This window comes from Catharus ustulatus, chromosome 26, assembly GCF_009819885.2.
Source record: "Catharus ustulatus isolate bCatUst1 chromosome 26, bCatUst1.pri.v2, whole genome shotgun sequence".
NCBI classification, from domain to species: domain Eukaryota; kingdom Metazoa; phylum Chordata; class Aves; order Passeriformes; family Turdidae; genus Catharus; species Catharus ustulatus.
The window spans coordinates 371,888-389,492 of NC_046246.1; the positions used below are offsets into that span (position 1 = coordinate 371,888).

The 17,605-nt window shown below is 47.6% G+C and overlaps 1 protein-coding gene across 7 annotated transcripts in view; it reads right to left on the minus strand.

Annotated features, from left to right (window-relative positions):
- Positions 1-8,101: 8,101 nt before the first annotated feature.
- Positions 8,102-17,605, minus strand: part of LOC117007415 (lethal(3)malignant brain tumor-like protein 3) — a 44,624-nt gene continuing 35,120 nt past the window's right edge. For 6 of the 7 annotated variants that reach the window (XM_033080574.2, XM_033080575.2, XM_033080569.2 and 3 more), the window contains 2 exons: positions 15,415-15,477; positions 8,102-12,126 (listed from right to left, as the gene is read on the minus strand). In XM_033080574.2, coding sequence (XP_032936465.1) covers positions 11,998-12,126; positions 15,415-15,477 — 192 coding nt within the window. In that variant the 3' untranslated portion in view covers positions 8,102-11,997. The remainder of the gene's footprint in view (positions 12,127-15,414; positions 15,478-17,605) is intronic. The other variant, XM_033080572.2, reaches the window with a different exon arrangement.

Sequence of the window (17,605 nt, forward strand, 5' to 3'; positions counted from 1 at the left end):
CAAAGGCAGCAACAACCATGAAAAATGCTCTTCATATTCCCTCTGGAGAGGATTAGGCCATGCTGAATGCAGAAACGGAGACATTTTATGGCCACCTAAGCACTGAGCAAGGGAGGAGACACCAGCAAAGGGACACATGAGGGAATGAGTGCAAGTAACAAGAAACTGGGGGCAGGGGGTTGGGAGCAAAAGGGATAACTTTGATTTAGGGAACCTGACACTGTTTGTCCCAGTAACTTTTCAATTACAGACTGGGTAGTGGAAAATCCTGTAATAACTATGTCCATGATGTAGTACTATGGAAAATGGAGTAATGAGATTGGGGCTGCACCAGGCTCCTCTGGAGAGCAGGGGGGCAACATGTACAACCTGCTCCATGTGCCCACTTCCCTCCATCCTCTTCTGCTCCCCACAGAGATTCCAGTGTGCAGGAACCCTCCTGATGTGCAAAAAAACCCATCATGTGGTGGGGAAAGGTTGTGGATTTCTCCCACTCGAAGCACGAGCTGGAGGGAGTCAGTGAAGGTCTCAAGACATGGTGGTGCTGGCTGAGGCTTTCCAGCCCTATGACCCTCTTCAGCTTCATCTCCATCAGTGACATTTTTCCTGAGAGTATTTCTGGCTCCTTCTGTGCAGCTTTCCATGTCCCACTGAATATTGCATGTGCTATCACTCCCCAATAGTCTGAAGAAAGCTGATGTTTTTTTTCTAGACCTGCTAAATGGCACCTCTCCCCTTCCCTGGTGTGATTAGATCTATGCATTTGCCACTGGTTATATTTGCAGGCACTTTTGGGTGTGATTAGCAGCTGAAGACTGTCAAGGAGTCAAACTCGGGAGTTAAAGCATCTCTGAGGGCTGCAGAGAAAACAAAAGCAGCATTCTTCCTTTCCACAGAGGCTCGTGGTGGAACTCAGCACAGATGGGGAGTGGCAGAGCCACCCTGAGAGGTCTGAGCCACCCACCAGGGTCCCAGTCACCCTTGGGGGCCTGAGCCACCCACCCCATCTATTCCCAGCCCCCTTGCCATGGAGTGTTTGGCTGGAGATCCTGACCCAGACAGAGCAAGAAAATAGAAGTTGGAGCTAAAAACAGGGTAAAAAGGGGAAGAAACAGGGAGGGGAGGAGATGTCCTCCAAAGGAGGGGCAGGGCGTAATCTCTGCCATGGGGCCTTCCAAAGCTCTATTTCTTACAGAAGTGCTTATAGAGAGTATTGAACTTAATTTATGTAGATCTACACTGGCACTGGAAGAACTTAGAAACTAATTAAACAACAACTGAAGAACAGCCCTGGCCTTGGATCTCACCCAGAGGGAAGCAATTCCTGGGAATCCTGAACCAAGAGGGAGCTCAGCTGTTAGAATGCTGTTTAATCTTCTTAGAAATGGTATGAAATTTGGGGTGATCTTCTGGAGAAAAGAGGAACAAATCAGCTCACAAATCCTGGAGCTCTCCCAAGGCAACAGTGGCCCAGGGGAAAGGGATCATCTGACGAGCAGAGATTTTTGACACTATGTTAAGTAGAAGACTTGGATCCAGTCTCCAAGTGACTGTGTCTAGATGAAATCCAGGAAAAAATAAAGGAGGTGCCATTTGGGAGAGCACTTTGCTAACCCTATTAACGGGGACTGGAACAATTACCCACATGACTGTAATAGGCAAGAAAATAATTAACACTCTGCCACAGTTCAAGTGGTGATTTTATGAGTCCTCATGAATCTGAGCTCCCGTAGGAGTATCAGGGTGTGGTTTTTTTCACTCTTTTGGGACTATTTCATGATCTCACATATAACTACTGATTTTTTGCATCTATGGATTTAACTGAGTTGCCTGAGCAGCAGTGAATTAAGGGACTCTATTGTCCTATGAGGACAGAGCCCCACCACACATCACTTCTGCACCTATTTGGCTGGGGATGCTTCCCAGCTGATGCTTTCTTAAAGTTATCCAGCATTTACTGAACATTGCAAGGAGTTTTTCTAGGTTAATCATGCTCAGAGCCTGGGCAAGCAGGCATGAGGAAAGAGGAGAAAGGAGAAAAATCCCACTGTGTTATTATAATAATACATGTAATAAATACTATGGAAAGCATTCCATACATCCTGTCTGAGAGAATTCAACATGCCTGACCTCAGCCAGCTGAAAATCAGCTGTCCCCTGGGCTCTTCTGAGGGTTAAGGGAGAAAGTCAGCATTTCCATACATCTAATCCCAAAAGAGCTGTGCAAGGAGAAGGGGATTCCTCCATTTCATCAGATGATAATTCCTCCTGTGCCCAGCACTGGAGCTGAGGTACCTCAGACAAGATGTTCAGCTTTGTGAGGGCTGATGCCACTTGAGACGAATCAGACTTTTGACAGTGCCCAGCATGTCTCTGGACACACCAGATCACATCCAAGCTGTCCTATCTCATTCCCAGCTCTCCTTCGCATGCCAGGGAGAAGGGATGAGAACCGGCAGCACTCACGCACAGCAGGAGCAGGTTCAGGCTGGAGCTCCTGTCCTTGTTTGCCCTCGTGCTGAGCAGCTGACACTCCTTGTGGTAGCTACTGCAGTCCCTGCACCCTTCTGGGTGATGCTTCTCTCTCTCAAAGCAGGCAGCAGGATGGTCCCTCAGGGTCCAAAGCAAAGAGCAGCACAGCAGGAGCAGGGCAAGGGAAGGTGAAAGCACCCAGTGTTTGCAGGGCATCTGACACAGCGAGCCTGACCACGTGGGATCAACAGGAGACATTGTTTTCTTTATCCCTGCCAGCAATTAATCAATTTTACAGCTAAACAAAGCTGACTCTTTGAAGGGGAGGTGTCCTATTTTAAATCCTGTTTCAGGGGAAGTGGTGGATGATCTTGACCAGACATGTCTTCTTAAAGGGATGTAGATGCTACTGCTCTGGCTGAGCACCCTGGAAGATCATGGAATCCCAGAATGTCCTGAGCTGAAAGGGACCCACAGAAATCATCAAGTCCAACCCTGGCCCTGACCAGACCCCTCAACAATCTCCCCTGGGCATCCCTGGAGCTCTGGCAGCCTCAGGGCCGTGCCCATGCCCTGGGGAGCCTGGGCAGTGCCAGCACCCTCTGGGGGAGGGAAGACCCTTTCCCTGATCTCCAGCCTGAGCCTGCCCTGGCCCAGCTCCAGCCCTTCCCTGGGTGCTGTCCCTGGCCCAGGGAGCAGAGATCGGAGCTGCCGCTCGGGAGAAGTGCAGACCCCAGGGAGGTCTGGGCTTAGTCTCCTCTGCTCCAGCTGAACACTCCAAGTACACTCAGCCACTCCTTGTGTGGCCCCTCCTGACTCTTCAGCATCCTTGTAGCCTCTTTTGTATGCTTTCTAGGATTTAAGATCAAGCAGCACTTGGAGAATTCACTTTAATACATCGCATTCCTCTTCAAAGATGAATTACCTGCTTTCTAACAATCTGAAGGACTTAAACACATATTCCCAGCTCTTCCCACTGGCAAAGCTCATGCAGGAAGATCACATCCATCTCACATGGGTGACAGAATGTTCCCAAGGAGGACCTGGGCTGCAGCACTGATGAGGAGCTCCATCACCTCACTACAAAGACTGTGAACCCCTGATGCCTTTGGTGCTAGCATGTCTCAAGTGTGGGCAAGAGCCAAAGCTCATGGTTGAGCCATGGCAAGTCTCCAGCTGGCTAGTTATCAATTTTGGGGGGACAGGAACAACTTATTCTCCTCCTGGTTATCACCACAAGCTCTTAGTGGTTCCAAGTGGACAGGGGCTATTTTGTCTGTGCTCATGTCCAGTCCTTTCCTTTGCAGTTACAGGGGCAAACCCTGTATTTTCACCCTGCCTGCAAGAAAGTTCCTTGGCTGCATGATCAGAAGCTCCAATTAAAGTTTATAAACATTTTCCATTTGTAATGGATACAGAGTTACTTGCAACATCCAGCTGGAAATACAGTGCTAACATACAATAGAGCCATCCACAGCATCATTCTTGGTTCTTAATGGAGTTTGCTTGTAAACAGACAAAAACAAGCACCAGCTTCAAGGCAAGAGAAAAGCTTTGGTGGCTCTGTCCTGGGGAAACCTTGTGCAACAGTGAAAAATCCCAGTCTGCTTCCTGCCCTGCTTACAATGAGTCCTCATGCACATTTTATAAGAGAAACTGCCTGGGTATAAAAAGAAATGACTCACTGAAACTGGTAACACTGAACACAACTTGGTTTTGATCCAAAGCCAAAAATGCTTTATTTATTTGTAATGTAAATGGTTCCTCTATCATCTGCCTGTTTCAGGGGTTGTTTAGGGCAGTTTCCTTCCAAATAGGTTGCTCAGCCCAGAGTTTTGCAAAATCCTGGGAGAAAACAGCAAGGAAGACATACAAAACCTGCTGGCTGATTTATGGCGAGTGGGAAAGGGGCCTTCCATGCCTTGTGAAAGCATTCCCAGAGCTGCCTTTGCTGGACACTTGTTGCTGCAACAAGATGAGCAGAATGGCTCATGCTGCAGCCACCAGCATCACTCCTGTCAGGAACAACCACAGCTCCAAGGCTCCTTTCTGCTTCCAGCCCAATCTGATCTCCAGCTGGGGAGCACCATGGGGGCACAGGGATCCCAACAGATTCCCATGTCATCGCTGGAGCCTCTCCCCTCTGGATGCCGTGGGATTCCCACTCGCTTTGGGCCACCTTGCCCTGGCTCTGGCTGTGGTGCTGGGGACACAGACAGGGCTCCTGCCTCCAGCCGGGCTGGGTGGATCCAGTGCTGCTTGCTCTGGTTTACCCTGGGCTTTCTGCCATGGCAAGGGTCTGCAGCCTGGCTCGGTGGGAGCGGGGGAAGCTGAGATGCTGCTGGAGCTGCACTGCTGCTGCTGCCTAAGAGCATCTTCCTGCTGTTTTGTGACAGGATTTGGAGGAGCTGGAGGGAAATCCAAGGGGCTGCTTCTACCCCACTAGGCCCAAGGGACACCCTGTCCTCTAGTGCTCAACACACCAGCCCTGGGAGGGACACAGGGTCAGGGGCATTTGGGGATGGTGTTGGGAAGGAGGGATGGTGGTAAAGAGAAGGGGATATCCATGGGCTCACATGTGTGTGCAGCATTTGTGAAAAGGATGGTGGGACAGTGGCAGAATTAACTGATGGCATGAAGAATTGATTGGTGAGGAACAAACATCACTGGGAAGGGAAATCCCACAGGCACGGCCAGAGAGAGGAAAAAAAAAACCCAGTCAGAAAAAGGGAGAATGTGCTACTGAGCTCTGAAGATTTGATCTGATTAATTTCTTCAGCATGTTGTGTGCAGGTAAAGTGCAAGGACGAGAAAAATACCTGTTTGTGGGAAGAAATCAATATTTCGGCTGTTGTGTTTCTTCTGAAATGAACAGCAAGACCTTCCCCAGTTGCCAACCAGCAGCACAGACATGCTTGGGAATGGGGAAATTTATATCTGAGCTCTTCCCTGGCCTTTTTCAATTCCACCCATGAGAGAGACGAGTTCAAGACAGTGTGAAAACCATTTGGAGACTCATTGAATAGTTGTGTGGTCCCACTTAGAGCAGCAGAGACATAGCACAGCCTCCCCTGCTCTGTTCCTGCCAGAGATAACAAACCCCGGGGCTGCGGGCTCTGGGCACCTGAGCCTGCAGCAGAAAATTCCTCTTGAGTTTTAGGAGTGTGCACAAAGCAACGCCAACCCACGGAACTGCTGGATTTCAGCATAACCATGACCCCAAACATGGAAACCACCGCAGTTTGGAACAACCTTTTGGAAGTGTTTCTGAACACCTGGGGAATTTGAGTCAACTCGAGTGCTGAAAGGGACACGGACAATGCCCTGGTTTAAAAAGCTCCTTCAATTGCTGCAAAAGGCCACTCTGGCCCAGAAGGATCCACTGCTGATGACATGTGAGGGCACCAGATAGTGAAGTTATAACCCTTTTTTTGAGGACAAAACATATGATTGAAGGCACCAGTGCCCTGGTCCAGGATGGGAGTGGGTGGGAAGGGATTTTCTGAAGGAAAGCCAGCACCTTTGGGGGCTCTGGCACTGATACCCTTCTGCAAAGGCCTTCAGCATATTTCATGAAGAAACAGCTGGAAATGTTCCAGAAGCAAATGTATCCAACTCCAAAAAAAATCTTGCTTACATTAGAAGTGTCTGGATGGTGAATAATGTAGAGAGGAGAAATTGTTGTGGGGCAATTAATAAGCTGAGGCTGTACATGGTGGCAAGGAGAAAAAAAATATTAGGGGAAGTGACAGGCCAAGGTCTGGCACTTCCGCAGCTCTCTTGAACCCCTCCAACACACCATTTTTCTCTAATGCCACCACTCTTTTTTTCTCCTGAAGCTGGAATTTGCCCATCAGCTGCAAAGTGCAGGATGGAGGCAGCAGGTTCCCTCTCCATCCATCCCCACATCCTTCTTCCCACTGGGTTGGGCTGCCAGGGGAGTGCAGTGGTTTGTCTTTACAGCTCCTGCTCCTGAGAAAGTTGTAGGGTTTGAGAATTTTAGGTTGTCAGATGAGGTTTGTTGTGGAAACCAGGGTGGTGCAGGATCCAGCCAGCATAAGATGAGAGCTGTGCCCTCCTCCTTGTACACCCACAGCTAACAGCAGGTTACCTGATAAAATCAGAGGCACCTCCAGTCCCTCAGTGAGTTTGCAAACCCCACTGAGCATTGTATGATGGGTCTTGGCACAAGGGACAAACCAGTCCCTCACAGCATGTTCAGGGATGAAAGAATAATTTCAGCAGGCAAAAAGATCAACCACAAGTTTTCCCTGCCCAAGGAGAAATATGACTTGGGACAAAAAAATTCCATGTTTGCCTGAGCAGAATAATCTGCAAATGCAATCAGCCATTTGGGTGATTGATGCTGCTTGCTCTGCTCAAACTTCTCTATCAAAATTGGGGGGGAAAAAAATCGCTGCTGCAGAGAAACTCAGATCTCCTAAGTGCAAGGACAAAGTCACACAACCCAGCACAGCCTCGAGGGAACTAACAAGAGTACAGAGCAGCATTTGATGTTCCTGAGCCTGCTCCAAGCAGCCCAGCTCCCCAGACCGAGAATCCGATCACGGTAACAAAAGCAAACAAGCCATGGTTTAAATAGAAGCAAAAACGTTGGAAGGGAAAAACCAAGGAGAGCAAATGTTTACCCCAAAGATGGGATAGTTTAGAAATTACGGCTGGGAGCCAACTCTCCAATATTTTTAGTTTCAGAAGGTTTGCAAACCTCAGCTGCGAATGTGGCCCTGGCCCCTCTGCCCTCGGACGGGTGGCCTGCTGCAGGTGCAGCTCCAGACACCGCTGGGGAGGAGCAAGAGGAGAAGTTCAATTACTTATTTGGGGCACATTAGAGAATGGTTTGAAATTTATCAGCTAATTATGATTAGAGCAGAAACAGGTTAGTTAATTACCACAGTTATGGACACACAGTGAAGAAACTCAGGGGGGCATTATGGAAAGGGAAAACAGACACCAAAATGCAGTGCTCTAACATGATTTATACTGAGAAAAAGTTTATGCTAGTTTTAGTTAAAAACCCAAATTTGGGAGCTGCTTTAAGAAGATGAAGAGTTCTGGGATTGTTTGTGATAGGAAACCACGAGGGATTAAGGAATTCAAGAGTCTCTGGGAGAGCCAGAGAGGGACTTTGGACAAGGGATGGAGGGACAGGACATAGGGAATGGCTTCCCACTGCCAGAGGGCAGGGCTGGATGGGATTCTGGGAAGGAATTGTTCCCTGGCAGGATGGGGAGGGCCTGGCACAGATTGCCCAGAGCAGCTGTAGATACTCCATCTCTGGATGGTCTTTAGAGTCCCTTCCATCCCAAACCATCCCATGATTAAAACCTGGCAGCAGCAGAGCACAGTGAGGAACTGGGGATCAGGTGCAGCTGCAACAGCCAGTGCTATCTTGTGAACACAACAAGAAGAGCTCAAGTACAGAGATAAGAGATACAGACAAAAGAGTGAACATGCTGCCTTGTGTTGTGACTGCCAGGTTTAGGTTTAGGGGAAGGACAATGATGTGATCACCAAACCTTCCCAGTGCCAGCCCTCCAGGGCAGACAGCCCCATGCCTCCCTGAGCACTGCTGAGGTCAGCCCCACATACAGAAGAAACAAACCAGGTGTTAACTTACATTAATTTTATTCAAATTTCCAGAGGAAAGCATCGGTGGAGTGCAAGGTCATGGCTAGTGTCGAAAAGCTCAAGTATTTGGTTTAAAACAGGCAGACATTTCTGAGGCTGAGCCAAGCCCCTGCTCCCTTCCTCTGCTCGTCCTTCCAGTTCAAGTAACAGGAATCTCCAAAATAAGCTGGCTCATCACATGATGGGGGGATGTCAAAAACTTTAAAATCTCTCTGTGGTATAAATCCCTAAGCAGGGCATAAAAGTAGCGGGCAGGAAATCTTGTACAGCTGAACTGGCTTATCCTGGGGCCGTGTTGGGCTTTTCCTGCAGCGGTGGAGTTTTGCTGTTGGTGACACCAAATGCTCCTGTCTGACTTTAATGTGATTCATTACCCACAGCTGAAATTTGCTGCTACTGGATTACGGGGATGATTGTTGGTGATGGCACAGAAAAAATTTAACAGGACTCCCAGCCAACAAGAAAAAGAGAAAAGGAAAAAATTTGATTGTTTTGAATTTCAAACACAGCGGTAAGGGAACAAAAACACAGCCAGGAATAAGATTGTGAGAACTGGAAATTCCCAATTGCACTGCTGGCCCCTGGGAACTTGTCACAGCTCTGAGTTGCTTCTAAGGAATATATCTGTATTGCTAAGAGACTTCTGGGTTCAGCTGGACCAACAACTGGACCAACAACTGGTTCCTACTGAGATCCAGCAGACTTGAAATCCTCCCAGTCCCAGCTGGCATTAACCAGATTCAGTTTTGCTCCCCACAGAAGCGCAACTTCTAGATTTTTTGCTTCAAAGTGCACATTTCAAATTACACAAGGCATCAGATAACCAAAGGCCTCTGCAGAGCCCTGGCTGTGCCACAGGCCTGGAGCAGGACTGAGAACAGGCGGAGCAGAGTTTGGACAGGCAGCAGAAACAACTCACACTCCCTGACACAAATGGAATGGCACCAGCAACTGATGAATTCCTAAGTTATGGGGCTAAAAGATGAGCTGATTTAGGTTTTTTTCTATCTTGTAAATATCAAGGAGTTTTAAATGTGTCCAGTGAAGACACTGGAAGTCTTTTTGTCCTGTGAAGTGCCAGATTTTATTGGAATACAGCTATATTTGGGAAAGGAGTTGGTAATAGATGTGTGCACATTCTTGCTTGCTCTGCAAAGACAATTATCAGATTACAAAAAAAGGCACAAGAAGCACATTCCTCCTTCTTCCATCCCTAAAAGGTTCCTCCTTCCCCCCTGCTGAAAGCACTGTGCTGGCTGTCACTGAACAACCTCCAAGTACACATTTTCCTCTTTGATCCAGCTGGCTTGGAAGCCCCAAGGATTAAAGATTTCTCTTCTGTTTGAATAATTTCACTGACTAGAATCTCACTGCTTGTTTAACCGATTCTCTTCATCCTCCATCTATATATAGTAAAAGAACTGGAATTCATATTATATTTTGGTTTACTGATAGAGGCAAGCGGCTGTCCCCCGACTCAGGCTCCCAAAGGAAGAAGGTGAAACAGAAAATCTGGCAGGACCTGCTTGCTTGAAACAACAAAAAGGCAAAATTGCACTTGCCCCACCTGGCTGGGTGTCACAGAGGGGGAAAACTGGGGCAAGGAAGGGCTCAGGGTTATTTACCAACTCAGTGGAGAGCCAGGAATAAAACAGCCCAGCTCTGGATCCTCTGTTCCAGCTGTCAAGAAACAATTTTGCTTTGCCCAGAAGGTGACTTCTGTCAGAGGACATGCCACTTACAATTCAAGTCTTTATGTTGACACTGGATGTGCAGAGCAGGATAAACGAATATGACTCTTTGGTGAATATCCTGGTTATCATACTAAAAATTTATTTTAATAAAATAAATTCACCCCTTGCTAGTCTTAACACTGCAATAAATCTTTCCCCTGCAGCTGCCTGGCTGATACTTAATGGTTCAGCTATTAAATATCCCACGAAACCTGTGTCTTCCCTGTGTGAAGGCTTAAACTCCTTAAATTCTTATTTAAAAAAAAATATGGATACAAAGTGCTCTAAGTATTATTCCAGGACTGGATGGCTTCAGTGGTGTGGATTCATATTTTCAATTTAAGAAACCTTCTGCTTCAGCCAAGTCACAATAACCTTCTCAGTAGCAGGAGGTTGGACAAAAGACGTGGATGATGCAAGAATGGGGAACAAGTGTGTTCCTTGTGTCACCACACAGTCATGGACAATGTGTTTGCTCTGTTCCTGACAGCTTCTGGGAAGCCGCACTGGTGGCAGAGATGCCAAGGGAGTTTGAGGAGCTGTGGATAGATCACATCACCATGCAGTGCCCTGAGACACCCATACAGCCTGGCAGAGGCTGAGGGCAGAACGTGCCTTTGGCAGCACCAGAACACACCCCCAGGACTCCCAAATACAGGATTCAGCCTGGAGCTACAGATGAGGGGCTACAAGGGCTGCCTGAGCTGAGGCGGTTCTAGAACAGCCAAACAGTCAGCAGGAGAGTGGCCAGAGGGGCAGTCATGAGCTGGTGCTGCCAGCACTAAGTGGGAACACGGAGCAGAGCCCAGCAGGACTCACCGCGCCTGCCAGGGTGTCCGTGGGGACAGGACAGCTTGGAAGTACTCTAACCCCACCCAGGATATCCATGGGCACGCTCTTAAACTGGCTCTGCTGGAACAGGAACCACCCGTGCTCCCACCCAGGAGAGCACAGGCTGCACGTGCAGGAACACAGCCGCAGGCTACACTCCTTTCCTCACACACAGCAGCTTTCTTTTGGGAAGTAACTGTTCCAACATTTTGCTGTTTAAATCCTGATTTCTCTCCAATCTCACATCCCTGTGTGCTCTGCCTGCCCCCGTCACAGGGGCAGAGGAGCTGCTGCCCTGCTCTCCAGCTCTCTGGCAGAACACACCAAAGTCCACCTCAAGGGGAGAAGGCCAAAGCACTTCACATTCATCAGTTTGGATGGTTCAAAAGAAAAGTCATTTGTTTCTAGGAAATCTGTTTACACACACACTCTGGCCACTGCTGGCTTTCCAATTCCTGTTCCTAACATTTGGTTGAGAGGGCAAGAATACACACCAATCCCCAAGTGCTCCTGATTGTGCCATTTTGCCAGATGTTCCTGGCCCAGAAGGAGCTGCACAAAAGCACTGATGGGAGAATTACAGCTAAAATACATCTCTTTGTCTCCAGTAGCAGTTGCCCTTACGGAATCTTTGCCTACCCAAAGCCCACCTGCACTGCCCCTGCCTCCTGACAGGGAATGACAACATTTTACTTGCTGGCAGTACCAGTGCAACCCAACCCTGATGGAAACCCTCTGCCCATACTCCCATCCTGCTGGGGTGTAAACAGCCCAGCAGCCAAGGCTATCACAACAACCAGGATCAGTAGGAAAAACTGGAATTTAACAATCAGTCCCAGAAAGGTCAGCTCCTGAGTCACAGCAGTGAAGGACACAGGGGAGTTGCTCTGAAGTGCATCTTTTTCCTCTCTCTTTTATTACAAAGAACACATTAATCTCGCTGGTGATCACTCAGTCTTTCAGGCACTATCATTGGACACAAAGCCAGTGTCTCAAAACTTTCTTCTTGCTTGTGCAGCTCCACAGTGCTACCCTGGATTCCCCTTAGAACTGGAGGTTTCTTCTCGATCTCAAAAAGAGATTGATATATCAAAACCAAATTCAATTACAAAATATAATAATATCCTCTTCTTGGAAGTGAAGCTGCCCCATATTCCAGACTGTGGCAGGATTTTTATAACCTCAAACCACTTTTACTAAGTTCTACTTAAAATCCATCTGAGTCCCAATCTACCTGTCTGGTGTGTTGTAATGCTCACAGCTGAAGATCCAATCCCTGTCAATTCCTCCTGGATCTGCCAAAGGTCTCTTCTTAGTTGTCTTCTGCAGACTTGAACATGAGGATGGCATTGTAGATCTTCAGGGCAGGGCCCAGCTTGATGCTGAGTATTTTAACAATGTCGTTCTGCTTGAGAAGCAGGAATGCCTCACCGTCAATCTGCTGGAGGTTGAAAGATGAACAGGACAGAGATTAACCACCAAGGGATAGGTAGGATTCCCACTTCTGGCCATCCTGGCCTAGTTCTGGCCCCTACACCCCGTGATGTCCCCTTTCCAAGGGACACAGACTTCCTCTCTCAGCTTTCCCTAGAAATGAGAAGTCCTACCCATGGCAGAGGTAGAATGAGATGAGCTTTAAGGGCCTGTCTAACTCAAACCATTCCATGATTCCATATGCTATACAGACTAAGGCGTAGTGAAGATGCAATACAGCTGGAAAAACACTGTCTTCTAATCCATCAACAAGGAGACACATTTGATTAGATGCAAATTAAGCAAGTGATGAACATACTATCATGTGAAAATCCAGGATGCTGTAGATAGCAGCCAGTGAAATCATGACACATTGTTTCTGGAAAAGGTTAAAAATTCACTCGAGCAAAAACATCCACAGAGACAACATAGATATAATTAATATAAACCCCAAATCCTGCAGGGATGAAGCCAAAGATTAATGGACACAGACAAACAATATGTGTCTCCCTAAGTTATTCCATTAAAGTCCATTTACAGAGACTGACAGCGTCTCCTCCTCTCACTTGATGCTCACCAGTGCAGCACATAGCACTGTACACTCAGACTAGCCAGAATAACAATTCTGCTATTTTTGTGGTCTTCCCAACTAGAATATTTTCAGATGTCAATGCCTGGTGCAAGAGGAAACAATGAGTTAAACTTAGAGAACACATAATTAAAGCAAAGGGTTGGGAGCCAGGAGATTTGGTTTTCGTTTTCCCTGCCTCTCACCAGACAAAAGACCTTCAGCAAGGTACTTAACCTGCCACTTAAGCAACTGGGAGTAACTGGGAAGTTAATTTCTCCACTGGGAACAACAGTAATGCTCCCAGTCCACAGATGGTCACACCATGTCCTTGCATCTTATTTTCAAGCTGCCTCAAGTCTACATTGCTGCAATGAATATGTTAAAAATAGCTTGAAACAAATGGGACTGTGTTGCTTAAATTAAATAACAGAGTCAAGACGAGCAGAAAACTGCTGGAAATCAGTCCTACATTTCAAAATGGTTTTATGGCCAATATTATTTATTCTTATGCTTCATTTTCATCACATTGCCTCACACTTGCTTATTTTAAACAGTCCTGCCCAGAACTGGACCTAGAAGCAAGTCTGTGCTTTATTATTAATTTCTTTGTTCCATCTTATTTGGATGGGTTTTAGAATTCTGTGCACAATTTGTTCTCTTTGCTCCTAATGTACACAGCAACTTATTCCCCTCCAGCACCCCACCAAGGGAAGTCTGCAAGGGATTTATTTATCCTGGACCGGACAGCACAAGTGGAAGCACTTGGAGGTTGATCCTGGACAGTGCGGGGGAGTTCAGCTCTCCTGTCACTCACACCTGTATTCTGGCCAAAGCCAAACTGCTAAAAGGGTTTTAACTGCAAACTGACAATGTGGTTTGAGCATAAACTGGCAAAACAACACAAGCCCCTATAAAGTGGGCATAGGGAATCACACTTTGAGGCTGCAGAAAAGAAGGATTAGAACAAACTGTGGCTATGGCACTCTCAGAACCAGAAAGGAGTTGCTGTGGTCAGAACCAGAAGAAATTAAACACATGGAGAATAGTTGGATTTATTAGGAGATTTGCTGGTACATCTCACCTCTGAATACACATTCTTCAGCAATCCCTTTTACACTCAGCTACAGTGAAAGAGGGGTTCATTTAAACAAATGTCACCGTTCCCACTATATTCAGCTAACGAGCACTCTGCTGTATTGTCACATTGTAGACAGTGCTTTTTGCAAGCCTCTATTTCTTTTGCCTCCTATTTTTTGTGCATGGTTTTTAAAACAAGGGAAAACAAAACACAGATACATAAATCCACAAAATGCACTGCAGCCTGATTCTCCCTGAAAGGGAGCCAGCTCTGGAGCAGACAGCGATTACAGGGCTGCTCCTTCAGTCACTGCCAGGCAGGAGAAGTGACTCCAGCCCTTCCCTGGAACTCTTACAGCCACACAGGAGAGCTCTAAGGACAGAATCACAGAACCATGGGATGGTTTCAGTTAGAAATAATCTTAAAGCTCATCTTGTTCCACCCCCTGCTCTGGGCAGGGACACTTCACTAGACCAGACTTCTCCAAGCCCTGTCCAACCTCACCTTGGACACTTCCATGGATGGGGCAGCTACAGCTGCCCTGGGCATCCTGTGCCAGGGTCTCCCCACCCTCACAGGGAGGAACTTCTTTCTAATGCCCACCCTCCTTCAGGTTAAGGCCATTGCCCCTTGTCCTGTCACTCCTCATCTGAAGTCCCTCTCCAGCTCTCCTGAAGCCCCCTTAGGTACTGGAAGAGGCTCTGAGATCTCCCTGTAGCCTTCTCTTCCCCAGGTGAGCACCTCCAGCTCTCCCAGCCTCACTCCAGAGCAGAGGGGCTCCAGCCTCCAGAGCATCTCTGTGGTCTCCTCTGGATTCACTCCATGAGTTCCACATGCTTCTGAGGCTGGTGCCCATGGCTGGAGGGAGCTCTGCAGGTGGGGAATCACCTGAGCAGGACAGAGCATTCCACCCGCACAAGCTGCCCACACTGTGAGATGAGTCCAGGACAAGGTGCAAATTCATCAGCAGCCCCTAAAGAACCTCCAAGTTTTACCTGCAATGTAAGTGGAAGCTGAAGCATCCAACAGATCCTTGTCTGTGATCCACCTACAGAGCTGTGCCAAAAAGGAGGACAGCCACACCCTGTGCCTATGGAGGTCTCCCAGAGGCCATGATGAACACACCAGGAATAGGACCTGAGCCCAGCCCATAGCAGTATTGACAGGACACACCTCACCAAGGACATGCTCTGACTTCCCAACCTCTGCTTGTCAAAAAGAAAGGTTCCCCTCCTGCTCTCACCCCAGCCCACGAGGAAAGCCAGTAATTCCTGGGAAACCCTGTGCCTACCAGGCTCCATAGCAGAAGCAGGCACATGTCCTCATTAGAGGCAGCAAGTGAGATCCTCACTAACCATTCCAGCAGGGCATCTTTAGAGCAGTGCCAAACCCATAGTCCAAGGCAGGATGTTAAGCATAAGCTCCGTGGTTGGAACTGCAGGGGAAATTTAAAGCAGCAGGATGCAATAAGCCATGGAGGAATTCAGCTCCATGCTGAAGCTGCCTCCTAAATGCCACTCCTCTGCAATGACATGGCTGAGCAGGTCTGAGCTCTCTGCCCTCATTCCAAGGATCTGCACCACAGGGTCTGGGCACAACCCACTTACCTCTTCCCTGAACACAGATGCTTGCTCTTTGCAGCCAGGTAAATGCTGGATAAAGCTCACTACCTGCAATTGCATGTGAGAGAAAGGAAACACAGACAATTAAAATGAGACACCATCAAGAAAAACCCTCTTATTTCTGTATATGAGAGTTTTCTATGCAAGAATTTTTAAAATTTTAATACTTAAAAGTCTCACATTAATGAAAGCTATTGATGGAAAACATTGCTGGGTTGTTGCTGCAACTCCTCTGCATATTTTAGAGGAGTAACTGCCCCTATTGCCATTTGACCACTTCTCTCCCTGTAGGAATCCAGCTTCTTGCTCCTCTAAAAGGCCCTCACAGAATCAACATTATTTTTCCAGATTAAAAACTGTATATGGCTTAGACTACTTTAATTTCACTCACAACTTCACTTTCTCTACAGTACTGTCGGAAAGTAAAACTAACAAGAAAAAAGGATTTAGACCGTTTCCCAAGATGACATGCCTGTAAGAGACAAGTTAAACCAACTGAATGAGCACTGCTCGTTTACCAACATGCCAAGGCAGAAGAGCTGGAAAGGAAAGGAATTTTTGTTTCATTTAATCTGTGCTGGGTGCACAGGATCCACGGAACCAAGAGGATTAAACAAGTAAAAGTTAATTTTACATTTCACATTAGGAAAACCTTTCTAAGCAAGAAATCTGTTAACATTTGGAATGATCTCCCTGGAGTCATGCAGCAGCCCTGGGGTTACATTATGTAACACCAAGGAGTGTGAGGGAGGAGCAGCCCTTTGTGCAGTCAAGGAGGACTTAATGGGCATCACCCTCCAGCTGCAGCTTCATTGGTTCACAGGAGATTTGTATATTGAGGCATAATCAGATCAAACATCTCCTGCTAATTGGATGCTCCCTTGCAGCAGCAGCTCTGCTTCATGAGGCATAACCATGTGAGTTGTTGCAGATGTGACATTTCTTCCCTGCACACAAACAAGCAGCTGGGAGGGGTCACTGTCAGATACAGGCTCCCTACAACTCAGAATTGTCAAAGTCTCTCCTAAATCACCTCCAGATCATCCTCCCACTAGACTTGGAGTCATTCCCTCCCCCCAGTTCCAGCCCAGCAGAAACAGGGCTCTCAGAATGCCCTCCAGGTTTGCTCTGCCCTGGCAGGAGCAGCTCTGACTCTCGTGGTTTCTGTTACGTAACCCGAAAGCACAACATCCCTCTCCTTTGTCCTCTGCTTCCACTCCATCTTAAAGGGAACCCCTAAAATCCAAATTTTCTTCTGTAGAAGTGTAAACTCCTATTAGCAATCAATAACAAAATACTACTTTCCTTTTGAGTCCCCCCGTCTGCTAATAATTAAAACACAAATGAAAATCCTTCTGCCAGATCTAGTTCCCCGAGAATTTTAAAGACAGTTGGACCCTCGGGGCAAGAGTTGAGTGCTCTTCAGTGTCTGTGGCACTGAGAGGCTGGCAGACATCTCCAGGGAATGATCTGGGCTCCCCTTTCTCCTGTATCCTTCCCTGTACAACTACTGCTGGCTACTGTCACTGACACAGAGTGACAGACCTTTGATCTGCCCCAAAGTCGTTTGTAGGGACACTGCAAGCTCCCTGCGCCACTGAAGAGGCCTCTTGAACAAACAGCAGCCCTGGGGTTTACCAGGAATGGAGAACAGAGAGGGAAGGAAGATGCAAGAGGAGAAAATGGGAGAGAAGATCCCCAGGACATGAGACAGACCTCAGGTACCACTGAGCAACAGGGACCTCCTGGCTCTCACTGCTGAGGAGGAGGGTTCCCAAAGCAAGATTGGACAGTTGAGGGATGAGGGAGGCTTGGGAGAATAAGAACAAAACACCACAGGAAACCAACACAACCCCAGAATGGTGGCAGAGAAGCCTCGAACCCCGGGAAAGGCTGAGACTAGTGGGGCTCAAAGTGAGGGTGGGACAGGTGTTGGGACAGGTTTGGAACATTTCAGTGCGATCAGAGCTTTTCTATGAGGAGGTGAAAGTCTGCTGACCCTTCCTGCTGTAACCACCTCATGGCTCAGAACGTCTGCTGCAAACTCTCACACTCTCAAAGCACATTGGTGTAGGGAAAGGGCTTGAAAAAGAGCTTTGTGTAATCCTAAGAACACCCTGGAAACTGGATGCAACCCTTCTGGAAGGTGCTGATGTGTGGCAGACACACTGAGATC